The 16824-nt window shown below is 31.0% G+C and overlaps 1 protein-coding gene across 9 annotated transcripts in view; it reads left to right on the plus strand.

Moving 5' to 3' along the window:
* Positions 1 to 16564, plus strand: part of LOC134680897 (uncharacterized) — a 55930-nt gene extending 39366 nt beyond the window's left edge. For 4 of the 9 annotated variants that reach the window (XM_063540183.1, XM_063540182.1, XM_063540185.1 and 1 more), the window contains 6 exons: positions 188 to 342; positions 843 to 3140; positions 3978 to 4114; positions 10757 to 10831; positions 11787 to 12167; positions 13401 to 16564. In XM_063540183.1, the coding sequence (XP_063396253.1) occupies positions 188 to 342; positions 843 to 3140; positions 3978 to 4114; positions 10757 to 10831; positions 11787 to 12167; positions 13401 to 13454 (3100 nt within the window). In that variant the 3' untranslated portion in view covers positions 13455 to 16564. Of the gene's footprint in view, positions 1 to 187; positions 343 to 842; positions 3141 to 3977; positions 4115 to 4440; positions 4472 to 10756; positions 10832 to 11786; positions 12168 to 13400 lie in introns of all 9 variants that reach the window. The other 5 variants (XR_010100532.1, XR_010100530.1, XM_063540187.1 and 2 more) reach the window with 5 other exon arrangements.
* The last annotated feature ends 260 nt before the right edge of the window (positions 16565 to 16824 follow it).

The raw sequence follows: 16824 nt of genomic DNA on the forward strand, positions 1-16824 counted from the left end.
AAAAACATAATTCAGATAAAACTTTAATTTGTGATTTCCTTTCCATAGCCGGGAGATGAAAATAATGGGTTTTAGGGTATCCAAAACGATGAAATGAATGCACTGGGCATTTTGTCAATTGTAATTTTTCGTTAATCAATAGAAAGTACGTATTCTTGATTTTAAATAAGTTGTATTTTCATTGCAGCCTATCACTTGCAAGCAACAATGAAAAGTCAGACAACAACTCAACGACAGAGAGTATTCCAAATCTTGAGTCGAATACAGATGTTCAGATGACGGTCATTGAGCATGAAGTCGAAGATTCTGAAGTTACACCGGTGGTGATGAATGAAGATTTTGGTATATATAGAATAACTTCTCATTAATAAAGAATCAAATTAAAATAAAAGAAAGAACAAATAGAGAAAGAAATACAAAAATCTGTCTAAAAAATCTATAGCTAAAATTGAAACCAAAATACAGATAATTTAAACTAAAACTTAAGGATGAGATATGTATATTTATGTATTATCAAGATTTAATAAGTTGCAAATTATTGTCAATTAATTAAGATCAATGTTACAAATGTATACCATTGATATGTTTTAATTTCGTCTAGTTCGAATATTCGAGTGGAAGTCTGTTTTCTTTCAGGGTATGCATTGTATTTGCTTTAAAACATTTAACTTTTTTTTTTCTTTTTTTTAACCTTTTCAACATTCAACATACACCTCACTCATTTTTCAAAAGCATAAAACACTTTTACAACATACACTATACACTATTATACATGTCCAGTTTTACAAGGTATTGTATACCATTCAAACAAATCTTTCTTAAAATGCTACAAATATTTTCAGAAAATTTTGGAGCAGATGTAGATACCGTTGAAGTAAATAGCATCACAACAACATTAGTCCCAAGTTGCTACATTGAATCAGAAATATGCTTAGACCATGTCATGGATCAGAGCACCCAAATAATTACTACAGAACCGAGTAATGATGCTGACAAAGGTTATGAAAAATCGATTAACATGGATGACGATGTCATTTCTGGTTCAATCAATTTCATTATGCAATCAGACGAAACTCCATCAAACCTACTGAATCAAGATAACGATATAGTTTTTAATACAAATGATGTTCCTGATAGTTTAAAAGAAGTAGACCAATCGAGTATTTCGACTAATAAAATAGTTGGAACTGACATTACAAACGGGTCCATTAATGAAAATAATTCAAATAAGGGAGAAGCTATGCAACAACTAGAACCAACCATTCCTACCACTACTGCCGTTATATCAACAGGTGTATTAGGCGTTACTAAAAACACAAATAGCACAACTTCAATAGCTACAAATTGCAATGAGGGATTGACAGAAAATTCCAGGAATTTATCAAATGAACCTTCGAGTCATTTATTATTATCTGCTCAAATACCGACAGACCTAAATACCGAGTCCTCTTGTATATCAACATGCCAGTCAATGGAAACTGTAGCATCAAGGTATTCACCTTCAGTTGATAGCAATCAACCACAAGAACGCATTCCAGACAATATTGCTTCACAAGAACCTGTTACCAAAAAGCAGCGAACAAATGAAATAACATCTCCAAAAACAAACGATTATCATAAGAATATTCCTCCGTTGGTTCCAGTGTCCTCTGTTTCTAAAACAAATAGACCGTTGTTTAGTAAATCACGCTTATTAGGACCAGAAGTGGAAGCAACATATAATGATATCAAACAGTTGAAACATGAACTTGAAATGAGAAATCGCGAAGCAGGACAAATGATGCTGTTACTGAAGGAAAAAGAAGAAATGTTGCGTAATTTGCTCTTATCATCTCCTCTTGGGCCAAATAAACGTCCAACACCTGCTACTGGAATGAATCTAACGAACCGTGGTAATGTGTCTAGTAATGATGCACAATTACAAGTAATACAAAACAATTGCAAAGCTGCGGCGTCAAAAGTGTTTACTTCATATGGTCAAAAGAATAAAGTTCCACCTCCTGCGCATTCGTGTAAAAGAGAAGACACGAAAGAAATACTAAGGACGCTTGAGATCAATTCGAGAACAGTTCCTAATAACCTTCGACCGACCGGCCCTTTTTCTTCTCGACAACGTCCATTGTCACCTCCAACTCGATTTAAAGGAGCTTCTATGTCTGGCCCGTTAACGGCTGCACATGCACAAAAACCGTTTGAGGTACCAGGAAAATTAATAACTGTAAAGAATGAGAGGTCAAAAAGTCAAGGTAGTGAAGTCGTTAGCATATCTGATATCAGTACTTCAAGAGCTCTATCAGCTCCTGCTAGAGATAGTCATCTAGGTTCCCCCATAAATTTGCAACAGCAATTTGGCAAACCTTGTAATTTAACCACGAATACCCCCATACAGTCAAGTTTTCAATCAGCTGTGTCTCCTACACAAGTGCAGCAGCACATAGTTGCTACTCCTCAGACTAGACCTCAGCATATAAATAGCAGCATACCAGCCACTAAGCAGACAAAAGCGGTGGCCAAATGTAGTAAAATTACTGAAAATGCCATACAACAAGAATTGGGTGAAGCTATAAGACGTCGTCAAAAACAGGAACGATTAGAACAGGATTATCAGCAGTTCAAAATAGCAAAACCAACAATGATGAATAATTCGCAAAAACCAAATAGCATACCGAAACCTTCTTTTGCAGATACTACTAACTTTGAAATGCACAAGAACAAACTTATGTTAGAAAATGGTCCAGGAATAGTTCCTGCAGCTCGACCAAGCATGCACACTCTTTCAAAAACAGGAAATCCTCCACAATATCCAAGCGGTCAATTGTTAACTGTACTACAGAGATCTCCACATCCTGGGGAAGTCAATGCCCGACCTAATAATCCTGTATCATCCACAAGACCATCTATAAATCCTGCTCACCTACCACATAGTGTTCGGCTAATCGGTGCAGCTACAGTGCCATCAAATCAAGTAATCAGAGGCAATGATCCAAGAAGAACTATTCCAAATATATATCAAACACCACAGATGCATTATCAGCATTCCCCGGTCGCTGTATCAAATAATGCACCGAGAGTTCAGAATATCCATATGCAGCCTGGAATGCTTCCTCAAAATCCGATGTCCCAACGACCGTATCACGAAGGTTTGTTTAAACACTGAATCATAATTTCACTTTTTATTCGCCGAATACGTTTTTTTACCGCGAATTATCTTCGTCAGGTACACATGCAGTTGAATGCAAGTTACAAACAATCAACTATGAAAAAAACTACATATTTTATTCACAGAAGGAATAACCTCTTTTTTAAATACACATGTATTAAACAATTATGACAACGTGACGAATAATTGTGTTTGTACTTGGAAAGTGAACAACGTTCACATCAGCACTAGTAAGGGTTTTAGTTGTGATCAGCAATGAGTTATTCTTTTATGTTCAGACTTTCATGCAATTTTTCTGACTTATCCACTTTGGTAAATTCAGAGCTGTTCAAACAATTTGTTTACAGTCAATTCAGTACTGTTCAGAAGTTTTTTAGACAATTCAGTCCAATGCAGACTTGTAAAGGTAAATATTAACTACTGAAAAGTCTGAATATAGACTGAACAGATTATCATTGACTGCGAGAGAGCTGTCTGAACATTATTGAATATAGTGGATTAGTCTGAAAGTTGACTGATAGACTAAAAATTCCTTGATAACTTTTTTCAGTCTTGTAAGAACTTGAGATTAGAACTGTTCAGATACAAATTTTCGTTTCACATTCGTAATTGATTAACTAGTGCACTTATGTGATAAAAAAAAAAGCATGCACACATATATACTAGTAGTTAACATTATGACTATTTCATTATTCAATTAAACCATTAATAATTAAAATAAAAAATGTATAAAATATGACTGGCTGACTGTTAAAATCAAATAATTAATAACAATATGACACGTATGATATGAACATTTACATTATTATTTATTTAGGTCCGAAATCATTTCATTCCCCGCCAGCACAGTTCCAGACAGCACAACATATACAAAACCAACAAATATTAGTTCCTGTTTCTGCACATCAACAAATGGTACATCAACCACCAGGGTCTGCTGCAAGATTTCAACAGGTAGTTGGCACAGATAATTCAGAAGAATCTAATAACAACTTAAACGCACTCGTTCATGCAAGCATAGTTCAACATATAACTAAGCATGTCAACTTTAGAGCATAGATAATAATTAAAATCTCCGATGAAATTTGTTTTCCCATAAATATTTCTTTTAAAATATTTGATAACCCTGCAAATCAATTTTATTTGAATTTTAATGCTTTTTGTGATTTTCCATCCATTCCTTTACAAAATGCCTTTGTACATATACCATGTTCCTTCCATCTTTAGTTTGTATTAGCTTCGATATTTTAGTTTAACTTTTAAAATTGTTTTAAACGTAGCCTTTTTGGTGTGGATCATTTCAACAAACGTGTATGTATTATCATTTTTGCATGATACTGTATTCTTCTTTTTTTTTTAATGAATGTGGTGTTTTTGTTGTATCTTTTCCAACTTTATTCTTCAGTTTGTTTTCCAATATCTATTATTTAAAAACTTCCTGTATCGTCGTATGAAATTTTGCAGTGTATACATACTAGTTAAACAGTTTAATTTATTCTCAAAGTTTACAATACTATTTTGATGTGTTAGAAGTGAAGAAAAAAAAGCAGTTCTCATAAAATAATTGCTTGATGTTTAGGTACAATGATTTTTTTTTATATATTTCCATGTATTCATTGTGATTTTTGATTATAAAAGTTATGGACAACTTGTAAAGGAATTAATTTTTTTATTAAAATGAGGTATAAAACAGTATTTTTATATACAAAAAGCAGGAAACATTGAACTCTTAATTTGAGTTTTCAAGGTAGCAAGTGATCATCTTAACAGATTTGGAGTTAAACTTCGAACATAAGGAAACGATGTGTTCCCTTGAAAGCAAAACTAAAATAAAAGCGTTTATAGTGATAAAAGTTCTAGGATGTTGATAAACATTAGTTTTTTAAATGCATATTTGATAAAGGTATGCCGTGATTACCTTGTCAATACAAAGCTTCTTATCTTCACATGAATCTTAAATAATATCTTATATTTAAATTCGGTCATATTGCGTTCATTTGTGCTATCATATAACAAGTTGATTGGTTTAATCGGAAAATTTTGTCTTACATACGATAATGGGAGAATACTATGTCATAATAGTACTTCAATACCATGATTATCATGTTAAAACAACAATAATTACATTAGATGTAGGTTTCATTATAATACGTTATTCTGATTGGCTAACATGTTATTCCGTAAACAATTGCATCAGACAATAACATTTATCATGCATGATGACACGAGGTCCCACAAAAAAGTGCACAGGTGAATTAAATTAAACTGGATAAAAATCGTGTTTTCATGATTTTAGCTAAAAAAAATGTAATTATAAGTATTGAATACTTCTTTTTGAAACTTTATAGGGTTGTAAAAGCGTTGACCGTGCGTAAATTTTTAGAATGAAGCGCTTCCGCGGTTCATACAAAATGTACTTCGGTCAACGCTTTTACCACCCAATAAATTTACAAAAAGAAGCATTCAATTCTTAAATACATACAGACACATTTTACTGTATGTCAGCGACTATAAATGCCTCCTGTCGCCTCCTCGTTATGCATATTGCTATTGACATTGGATTCAAAAAATAATCTTTGGTTTGTAGGTGTTATATGGACTGTTACGTATATGTTTTCGTTCTTTTTTGTTATGGTTTCTCTTTTTTGGATTTTTGTTTTTATTCAATTTTTGGTGTTTTCGTTGGTGTGGCCTGTATTTCAAACAGTGTTATTTCATTAAAAAAACCATATAGCTATTTGCCGTAAGAAAGTCCAATTTTCGCTTCTATATAGCATGATTAACCGAGAACGATGCGATGCTCTCCTTAATTTTAAATTTTAAACTGTATTTTCATTAAAAAAAACTATGAACTAGAATCTAACCTTCATGAACAAAATTATTGGTTCGTTTATTAGACACCGAATACAAGACGTTTTATGTGGTCTATAAACATGTTTCATACAATTGTCTGTGTCAAGTTCCTAATCGCTCCCAGTATTGATAAAATGTTCAATTAATTTTCAATAATTTTTGAAAAACAAATTCACTGAAAACGAAATAAGATAAACGAAAAGGCAATGACATAAATATATGTAAACAGAAAACAACCACATAAAGATATAAACATAGGACAGTGACCTATAAACATACGTAGTGTTTGAGGTATTGAGTTTGATTTCGATTGATCGACTGCACGATATTACAAATGTTTTAATTATGGGTCGTTTATTACGATAAAAGACCTCTCGCTTGCGGCTAATCCAGGACTGTTAAGTTTTCGTTTTAAGCTATCAAGTATTTATTGTGTTGTGCAAATATTACAATCACTCAAACGGTTTTAAAGGAGAAACACTTGATATCATGCGTAGTATTAAAACGTAACTGAAGTTCTGGTATTTGATATGTCAAAAAGTGGTGACTACAATTTGTGAATGAAGAAAGAAAATAAACGTACTTTCATATTCGAAGGCGTTGATTTTGCAAAATGACATATCAATCAATAAGCGCATAGCTTGAAAGGAAACTTTGGTTTATTCAAGGTTGGGAATTTATAGACCGACGTTTTGGCCCTTGCATTACTTGTTCATAATACTCAAAAAAAAACATGGAAAAATAAAGACGTTTTTTTTTTATATGAAAAGACCCTGAGAGAAAAAAAGTCATTCGAAATCTGCAGATCACTGGCATAAATGTTCTTGAAGACTCATTTCATTTAAAGTGTGTTTAACCGCGAAATTGTTTATCATCTTTCATTTATTAAACACAAGTTGACATACGTTTTGTTTTTACTCTGTTCTCCAAAGTGTTCCTATTAGTCTTTGGATCCCGATAAATTCGAAAATTGGCAGTAATGTTGTCTAATTGCACTGCTCTTTTATATCCGGCGCTTGTATACATTAGAACCACATTGAAATGTCCGCTTAACATTTTTTTTATATCTTCTTGATATTTTAACTTTGCTGCATTTGTTTTCACTTATAACAATCATCTAGTTTTTTATTAAATTTTTACTTGCAACCATGGCTTACATTGCTTTGAAATATTTTATCACATATATTGTTTATTTTATTATATTGTTACGATTGGTAATTTAGCAAATAGATCACGATTTTATTTATTTTCCCAAACAAACAAGAAATATCAGTAATTATGTAAATCATGTGCCATTTTGTTTTAATATTCAGCGTTTTTATTAAAGGCTGCAATGTTTTCATTAAAGAACAACTTACACATTGAATTACCAAAATATGAAATACTCTATTTTGGTTTACAATATGGTTCCGTACTGATATTCGTGGTTACTATTGACATTTTTTGTATTAATACAATTATTGTGTAGTACAGTTTTAGTTCATCGTTTGAAGTTTAATATCACATACAAGTACTTTGTTTTATTTATTAAGTTATTCACTGATGATCAGTTACTTATTAAAATTTTAGTTTTTTATGTACTTACGTGAAATATTAAAATACCACGTGGCAAATCAAGGGGCCAAATCGAGGGGGCATATCACATCACAGAGATCAACAAGGCATAAACGAAATTAGCTGTGACAGAGTAAAAATCTGAAAACACCTTTACTCACTATATCACACGTTGCATCATGATAACAAGTTTAATAATTTCGTAAATGGACAAAGAATTAAAATATCTAAGGCCATTTTGACCTGAAGCGATTTTTGATCTTGTCTTATTGCAATTTTTGATAATATAACGTTTAAAATATATATCTATGAATATCCATATATAAATACACATTCTTGGCTTTAAAAAATAATGAGTGGTGGGATTTTATGGGGAACGTCAATCAAGATAGGATCTTATGACAAAAGGAATGATAAGGTGTTATACTAATTTGCATGACTAGAAAACATATGTGATCAGTGGTATTCCGCTATATCAGCATGATCATTTACGAGAAATGGAGAAAGAGTAATCGATTGCCAGCTATTAGATGGATATTTTATTTTCAGTCAAATAAGGCATCGCGGCGTCTATGAAAATAAAATTATTTCAGTATCACCCCATTAGTTAGAATATTTAAATGAGAAACACAGGTCTATAAAAGAGGGACGAAAGATACCAAAGGGACAGTCAAACTCATAATCGAAAATAAATTGACACCACCATGGAATTAAAAAAAAAATCGGATAAACTTATATAAGATATGTTAGATCTATGTGGTGCTTCTGTACCATTTTGTTTACAGGAAATGAAAAATTTGAAAATTGACGCATTGTGGAATGTTTAAATCTCAACCATGTTGAATTCTAGATGTAGGCCAAGATAAACAATGAGGAATTAAAACTGCAATGTACAGCATAAGATAAATATTATATGAGAAGTGTGCAGTAATTAGATCTATGTTATTGTTTAAAAAAGTCTTTTTTGTCATGTTTTGCTATAGTTTCATAGTACTACTTAAATAATCATAATGAAAACATCTTACTATTTGACATAATGTATGAACTCAGAATTTCCTTTCATGTCCAATGTATATAAGGATCGTACATTTGTCAATACTTTGAAAAACAAAATCTCGATAAAAAACAAATTTCTCGAGAATTTTAGTTGGCACCCCAGAACAAACATTGAATATATCTATTAGAACGTACATTTCTATTTTCCTGGCATTTTCTGTCGATGATCTAGTAACGTTTAACCATGTTTTATACTAGCAACATCCTTTAAAATATACATAAGAATTACAAAATTTCTATTGTTCAATAATAGAATGCTTTTATTAAACATTGGTATTTAATTGTAATTTCTGTCTTTCATCAGTAATGGTATGGGCGCTCTCTAAAACCGTATTAACTTAAGTTTGTAAGAAGGAATTTAAGTCGTGCCGTTTGATTGGTTAATGCGAAATTATAATGGACGCACCGTTTTTCACTTTAAATTTTCAATCCTCAATGCTTGTAAAATTATATTGTGTTTATTTGTATAAAAGAATATAAGAATATAGTATTAGTCATTTCTGTACAGATATGTCCTATATGATGTCAGAGTGACGTCATTTATGATGAATTTCGCACTTGTTTTGTACATTTTGGTAGATATTCGGAACCCTCTGGCTGTATCCATTTAGTCCCATATAATTTTTCGACTTACCTTTTAAGTTTCTGTTATAATATAATACCATATATTTTGAAAAGCAATATCAAGTATATAACATATAATCATCTCCTTTCCTAAAGTTCAATTGTTTATATTTAAAACAAAGACTAGCTACTATCAATTTACACTAGTTCAGTAAACAGCTTGTCACATTGAAACAGAGAAGCGAATATCCTAACATAACTGTACATGCACTTTTTTTTATTTCTTTAATGATGTATTCTTGAAAAGGATTTTTGAAATTTTGCAATGACTTATTTCTTTTTCATTTCACTACGCAGGAAAGCAAATGGTTTTAAAGTATGATTACCGTTCAATAAGTGGAAAGCTAATTTATCATACTAATAGATCATTGTTAGATACTTTAATGATGAATAAACGCCAATTGAAAGATCTGGAGATATTTTTGTGATATATATATCGGTATTTTCTACTTAATCATTAGAGGGTTGAATGTTGTCGTTTAATCCCATATCTTTTGTAAGCAATTCGTAATCAAACATTGAGTTGTCCTTGCTATCTCAAAGCTTGTTTTCCAATACTTAATTTTCTAATTCGAAATTTGCACGTTTTGATTATTCTATTCAACCTGCTCATTTTTACAATAAATGTTCGTAGATGTTTTCATATTTTTTAAGTAACTAAATTTTAGATCTTAAAACCGCTTGAAATTTAGTCAATAACACGAATTTCTAATATATCATTTACTTGGTGCTATGATACAAAGATAATTCCTTAAATTGTGAGAACAACAGATATATGCCTTGATGACATGTTTCCCAATGTATATTTTTCATATTACAGTTTATCTTCAAATCAATAACCTGTGAAAATAATTGACAACCTTTCAAAGATGAACAAGACAGATATGATAAGATCGTGTATTTTTTTCTTTATTTCAATTGTGTGTGATGAAGTTTGGTTAATAAGCACTTTAATACCCAAATATGCTCTAAATGATGATAATGGTTTCGTGTAAAATGGATGCCGATATTTATCACTGTGACGTAATTAAAATTATCAAAATCTCTTGGAGTTTTAAATTATTAATAGAAAAAAAATCATCAGATAATTGGTACGTCCAGTTTATCGAAAAAAAATTAGCAAATCCATCTTTCCTATTTTGTTCCATGTTCGTTCTAATAAGTCTGACTTATAGGTGTAATTATTCAATCTATGACATTCTATCAAATTTTATTTATGATTGACTTAATTTTAGATCACAATCAGTATACCCATGTTTTTTCAATATATCTACAATGTATTTCTCAATATGAGACAATGAACTTATATCGTATTTCGGTCGTATAAACGTAGAAGTAATTGATATTGTTTATGTCTTGCGAAAACAAAACACATAGGATATAACGATACTGTGTGAAATGAGCTTGATGATACATGGTAATTACCCATTTGAAATTGAAATGGATGCCTCTTTTATTTCATTTCAACAAATACAAATACATAAAAACAAAATTAATTTAAAATTTCAGGGCGCAATGCAAGAAAATGGATACCCAAAAAGACGACTTGCGCATATCCTACCGAAACCGAATCCATCTCCAAAGGTACCAAAGCACCTTTACGATTTTTTGATAGCTTCCGCTTTAATATTTCAAATTCATAACAGTTGTCACTCTTTTATTTTATAAATGCGCTACATTTTTCTTCTTTTGGTTTTTAAACGGGTGTTTGGATTTTTACGCATGTGATGCCTTGATTTTATGTCTTTTTATTTAATTCGGTACCATGTTCTACATACTATCGAATATAATAATCGTCTTTGGTAAGGAAGCCGTCATTTTTGTATATAATAAAATGTTAAAAGGGTCAATGTGTATTGAGGTGTATAGTGGGGTAACTATAAATGCAGTACGTTTTATTTTGTACTCCTTTATGACTAGCCTGATAATGTGCATGTGTTAGTACGTCATTATGTGTTATCCATCTACAGAAATGGTCGAAACAAATTTGCTCATTTTTTGTAAGGACTAAAATTTTATTTGTTTATAAATACAATCGACATTTAACAAGTATAACAGTTGATGTCCATACGTTTTTGGTGTGTTTTGTCATTTGATTTTGTCATGTGAGTAGGGACTTTTCGATTTGATTTTTCTCTGAGTTCAGTCTTTTTTTATTTTCCTTTTTTCCTTTTTCCAGTTACCAACCAGACAGATGAAAGAATATAATGTTCAACAATTACCTGTCATGTTTTTTTCCCTCTCTTAAGAAATGTTTTAGAAACATTTCAGCATCTCAATACATCATAACATTAAAATATACATTACATGCCTTTCAATCAAATACATACATTTAGTCTTATATTCTTCTGAAAAAACAGAAGTAAAAGTCTAACCATGTGAATATTCCATACAATTATATCTTCTTGTTAACTTCTATCCCTTTCGTCAATGATACATGCAGTAAAACAATATAGAATTCCCATACTGTGTTACATATCATTACTGTGTTACACATCATTACTGTGTTACATCATTTATTTGTTTAATCTTTCAACAGGCAAAAGTACAACAAATAATTCAGCAGCAGCAACAACAGATACAACAGCAACAACAGCAACACCAGCAGCAGCTACAGCAGGAAAATTGCGGTCCAGACATGTCGAATACCAAGGCCCAAGGGATGATATCCAATTCACAACAAGTAGTCCACGGCAGCGGTATGCCACAACAGGGAAATTGCGGTCCGGACATGTCGAATACCAAGGCCCAAGGGATGATATCCAATTCACAACAAGTAGTCCACGGCAGCGGTATGCCACAACAGGAAGCAGGTTCCAAGGCCCAACATATTTTTGGTAACTGCATAATGTGTGGAAAGTTTAGTTTGTACCTCTGTTCAACATGCCAGAGCATTTGGTATTGCTCCCAACAATGCCAGGTTTGTATAAATTCAATACTGTAAACCAACTTATTTTCGCGAGCGATTTATTTTCGCGACTTTCGCGAGTAGAAAAATAACGCGAATATAAATCGTCACGAATATGTCAACCTTGGATCTTTCTTTATTAAACTTTATCAAGTAAATCCGAAAATCGCGAAATTAAATAGTCGCGAAGTGGTCAAGAAGGGGTAAAACGCAAAATAAAGTATCCGCGAAAATAAGTTGGTTTACAGTATGTCATAAAAGATTCTGTTCATGGATACTTTTTTTTTATTACCTGCTCCATCTGGAAACCTTGTTTATTGAACATATTGACTAATATGACTAGATTAACCTTACATGTGACGGCAACACCATTAAAATATCTGACAATACCGTTATATATAAGTTCTATCCGGTCATGTTAGTCCTTGTTTATAATACAGGGTTTGATAAATTGATGTATGCATGGCTAAATGAGAATATCATTGAATTTTATACATCAATGAAGCAGGATTTAACTAAACATAAGAAAATAGATATAACATAAAACTATCACAATATTCACGATTTCAAAAAATAAATAGGTTTAAATATCATATCAATATGCATATCTTATTAGTCCTTAAATTATTTTAAAGGGATAATCATACGTGTTTGCTGCTAGCACCATATGGGCATTACGCAACTAACAACAATAAATATTTGGCATCTGCTATTATAAACAAAGGAAATGTTAACGTTGGTTTAGTTGACAGTGCAATTGTATTACACATCAACCAAAATAAAGGCATTCCTTTTTTGAATCAGATGTACAAGTATAGTTTATAAGAATAGAGATATTTTTTCTGCATAATTCTGGCAATTTTTCCTCTTCCGACTTTGTGTTCAAAATGGATGACAGTAATACCAAACTGCAATTAGTTCATCCGTTTGTACATGCAACTGTCCTGTAACAAATGTATCTTCTTGGTGTGTCATCAATCTGCAATGATAAAGAATGTTACCTGATATTATGTAAATAACTAGCCTTGCTTTTAATTTGATCCTTGATGATAATACCAGTAACGGTATGTTTAAGTTGTTCAATGTTGTATAAGTTTCAGTTTTTCATGAAATGATTTTAAATTCACGATGTAATTACTGATATTAACTGTTTCAATCCAAACTTCTCATGCACTGCAACGTGCTACACGTGTTTTTTTTTATTTTCTTTGTTTATACGTAATAAATGAATTCCCTTTCTTGCAGCTAAAACACTGGACTACACATCAACATGAATGTAAATACACAACAACGAAATGACATTTAACGTTATAAGTATTCATGTAAATATCCTTCATCGAAATTTGTGCCATTTTTTATAATGTGTGTTCTATTCATATATCTTTTTTACATGTTTTAATTGTACATATATATTTTTCTACAAACCGCGTTTAATACATGTAATAATTATTATGCATATGTTTTCCAAGAACGTATGATTACATTCCTATGCAATGCGAATGTTAAGGATGTTCTTAGATGAGGTTTTGGAATTTGTGTCAGATTATCGAGTTCTTTGGTGTTTTTCCTTACGATACAAGGTAACATATCTTGCCCCAAAACACCTTTACATCTTTAAATATAAGACTAAATATAAGGTCATTTGACAACATTGAAGTAGACTCCTAATTGTTTTTCTCTTGATTTTAGACCCAAATAATACCAATGTAGATATAAGTTAAAAGTCTGAGTTACCCATGTTAGCCTTTTACCGCATTATTTTAAAAGTGAAATGTCCCGTAAAGGAGCTCCATGTATTATCAACATTTTTAACTTATTTTGCTTCTTTAAAAATACTTTTCCAACTTAAAGTATCAATTTTAAATTCTTGATTTATCTAATTTCACCAAACATTACCTTACTACATCCTTAAAGCAGAAATGGTTGTTAATAATATTTTGTCTATAATCTCATTCCTTCATTTTGTGATCATGTTTATCATTTAACATCAGTTAAATAACTTTTTCGGGTAATAATTGTAAGATACTATACTTAAATTCAACTATCACTGCCATGTATATACTTGTATACTTGATTTGTGTTATAGTAGTAACTCACGCTGTGCTAATTGGAATATAAAATATACCAGAAAAGCGAATTCAAATCAAACAAATTAGAGAAAGGACTGTTATTCATTGAATTCATACATGTTTTTGTAAATAAAAATATGTTATTACTTACATACACTTAATGACACAAATAAACCGTTCAGTAGAGTTATACTTACAATTTCAAAGAAGAGAGAGGTGCATTTGGCATTACTGAATATATTAGTCGAGCTTAAAATTGCAACTCCCTTCATGAAAGTTTAGATTTAAGTTCTGTTAAGATCGTTTTACTTTGATGTCTCAAAATGTTTTATTCCTTAAACTTCTACTCGCTTCGAGCTTAACATTAGTTTCAAAATGTTTCATTATCAACGCTTTTATGTGTTTGGTCTCATGTGTGAAAGCTGGTAAAGTTTGTATTATAATGTTATATTGTTTAAACGAAGAGTTTTTTCCAATTATATTATGAAAGTATCTATTGGTTTTGATTTTAAACGTTTGAACCTTGGACATTTTTAAAGAGTCGGTAAGTGTCGAAAAGCACAGGGAGTGTCATAAGATTGTTACCATTCATAAAATTATTATTCGAAAGATAACATTTCTATACCATTCACAGTCCATAAATAAGTATTTCATAGTGAACGCTCTAGACTAATATACATTGCAGTACTTAAAGAAGATACAATCTAATCAGCAGACAGTATATCAAACAATGTCAGCAATATTTACTGGAAACCTAGGAGACCAGCTGAAAGTCACTAATTATTAAAATGTCACATAGTGTTTATACATTAATACTGTCAGCAATTAAAATGTACAGGGTTCTATGTTTTATCGAGTTTGTGTCTAAGGTAAATGTCCAGTGTCTTGTGTTGTCGTCATTTTCGTATTACTCTTTACATGTAGTTGGAATATAAATTTTATATTGCGTAAATCCAGAACCATATAATTCGTTATATTATCCGTTTTGAAGACAGCTTCATGTTTTGAAGATTTTGATTATTCTATGACATGTCCAGGATTTTTTTTATGTCAGCTTCTTGTTTTGTCTCAATTTTCGTATTTTGTGCTTAGTGTTAATATTTTGTATATATATTAATATTTCATATGATCTAACAACATCAGTGCTTACTAAAGTTCATGTCATACGGTTCCAAAAGCATGATATTGACATTTCATTTTGGTTTAAGGGATACCAGAAGATAAACAATTAAACGCGATATTTACGTTTTCCGTTTTTCACTTCAAGGACATCTTTTTCATTTTGTTAAGCTACATAGATATTGTAGCATGACATTTGAGTGAATGCAGTTTAAAAATGTCTGTTCTGTCACCAACAAACAATGTTTACAAATAATATAAGATGTCTGTTAACTGTCACTGACTTTTGATTGAAGTGTTATACGACTATTCAAATATTAACAAAGTGTATGACAAAGAAGACATGTAGGTGCGTACATGTTTGCAATTAAACGTTTAAAAGGGTGGGGTGTATGTTTTGCTTTTGTTCTCTCGCAAGAATAAACTCTTCGCAGACTTTTTTCATTGATTGTCGAGAAAAAATGATATTTTTTTTTTAAACAAATGACAAACTGATTAATGGTTATGTTTTAATAATGATAATTTTCAATAACTAGATTGTTTAATTACTATTATTTGGTTTTCTTTTTGTGTATTTTTTTTTTAATTTTTCACATTTGTCATATGATGAAAATTTATACAATTTTAAAATGTAAATCAATCTGTTTACTTGTTATTTCTATAGAATATATATATACGAGTTTTATTAACCCGGGAACAGGAAAATAATTTAAATGGTCGACAAAAGTATGCAAAAATAACTTCTATTTTTGTATGAATCAAGTGCTGTAAACATATTTTAATCCAATCGTTTCCATAATTGTTTTGTTGAAACATGTGGTTTTATCACATAATGTTTCTTATCCATTTATTTTGAAATCAAACAGTTTGTATTCCTCAATCTTTATAAATATCTCTGTAGTTCGTTAAAAAAGTTGTTTGTGTTTTCTAATAATATTTTATTTATTCAAAGCATAGTACATACTACCATTGTGTTTTCGAGTCCCATTAACATAAAAATCATTCACATATTGTTAATTTCCATGAAAACATTCCTGTTCATTATTGTGCCAAATATCAAAATTCAGTTTATCATGACATGTAGCAAACTTATGTTTTCTCAGAAAAGGGCATTATTTTTATTTGAATTTTCGAGGTCAACATATTTATTTCGTCTAACGAAATGCTTATTATTTTATGTAGATTTTGTAAATGATACGCAAATAAACCAATTGTATATGCTGTGTTCTGTTATTTACAAATAGAAAACAAAACAAAAAGACACATTTTTATCCTTTACAACAACACAAACAACAATAAAGACATATGCCATCGGTATTCAGCTTTTCAGCTTTCAAATATTTTTTTTGCAAAATCAACAGTCTAGAATTAGTTACAGAATCAACATAAGTCGGTGTAAGGTATCGTGGATATCGCTCGGTAGCAAAACTTATTGAGCAAGGTGGGAATGTAAGGTTAGCATCGCCTACTTTTCATATAAC

This window comes from Mytilus trossulus, chromosome 8 (assembly GCF_036588685.1).
Source record: "Mytilus trossulus isolate FHL-02 chromosome 8, PNRI_Mtr1.1.1.hap1, whole genome shotgun sequence".
Classification (NCBI taxonomy): Eukaryota; Metazoa; Mollusca; class Bivalvia; order Mytilida; family Mytilidae; genus Mytilus; species Mytilus trossulus.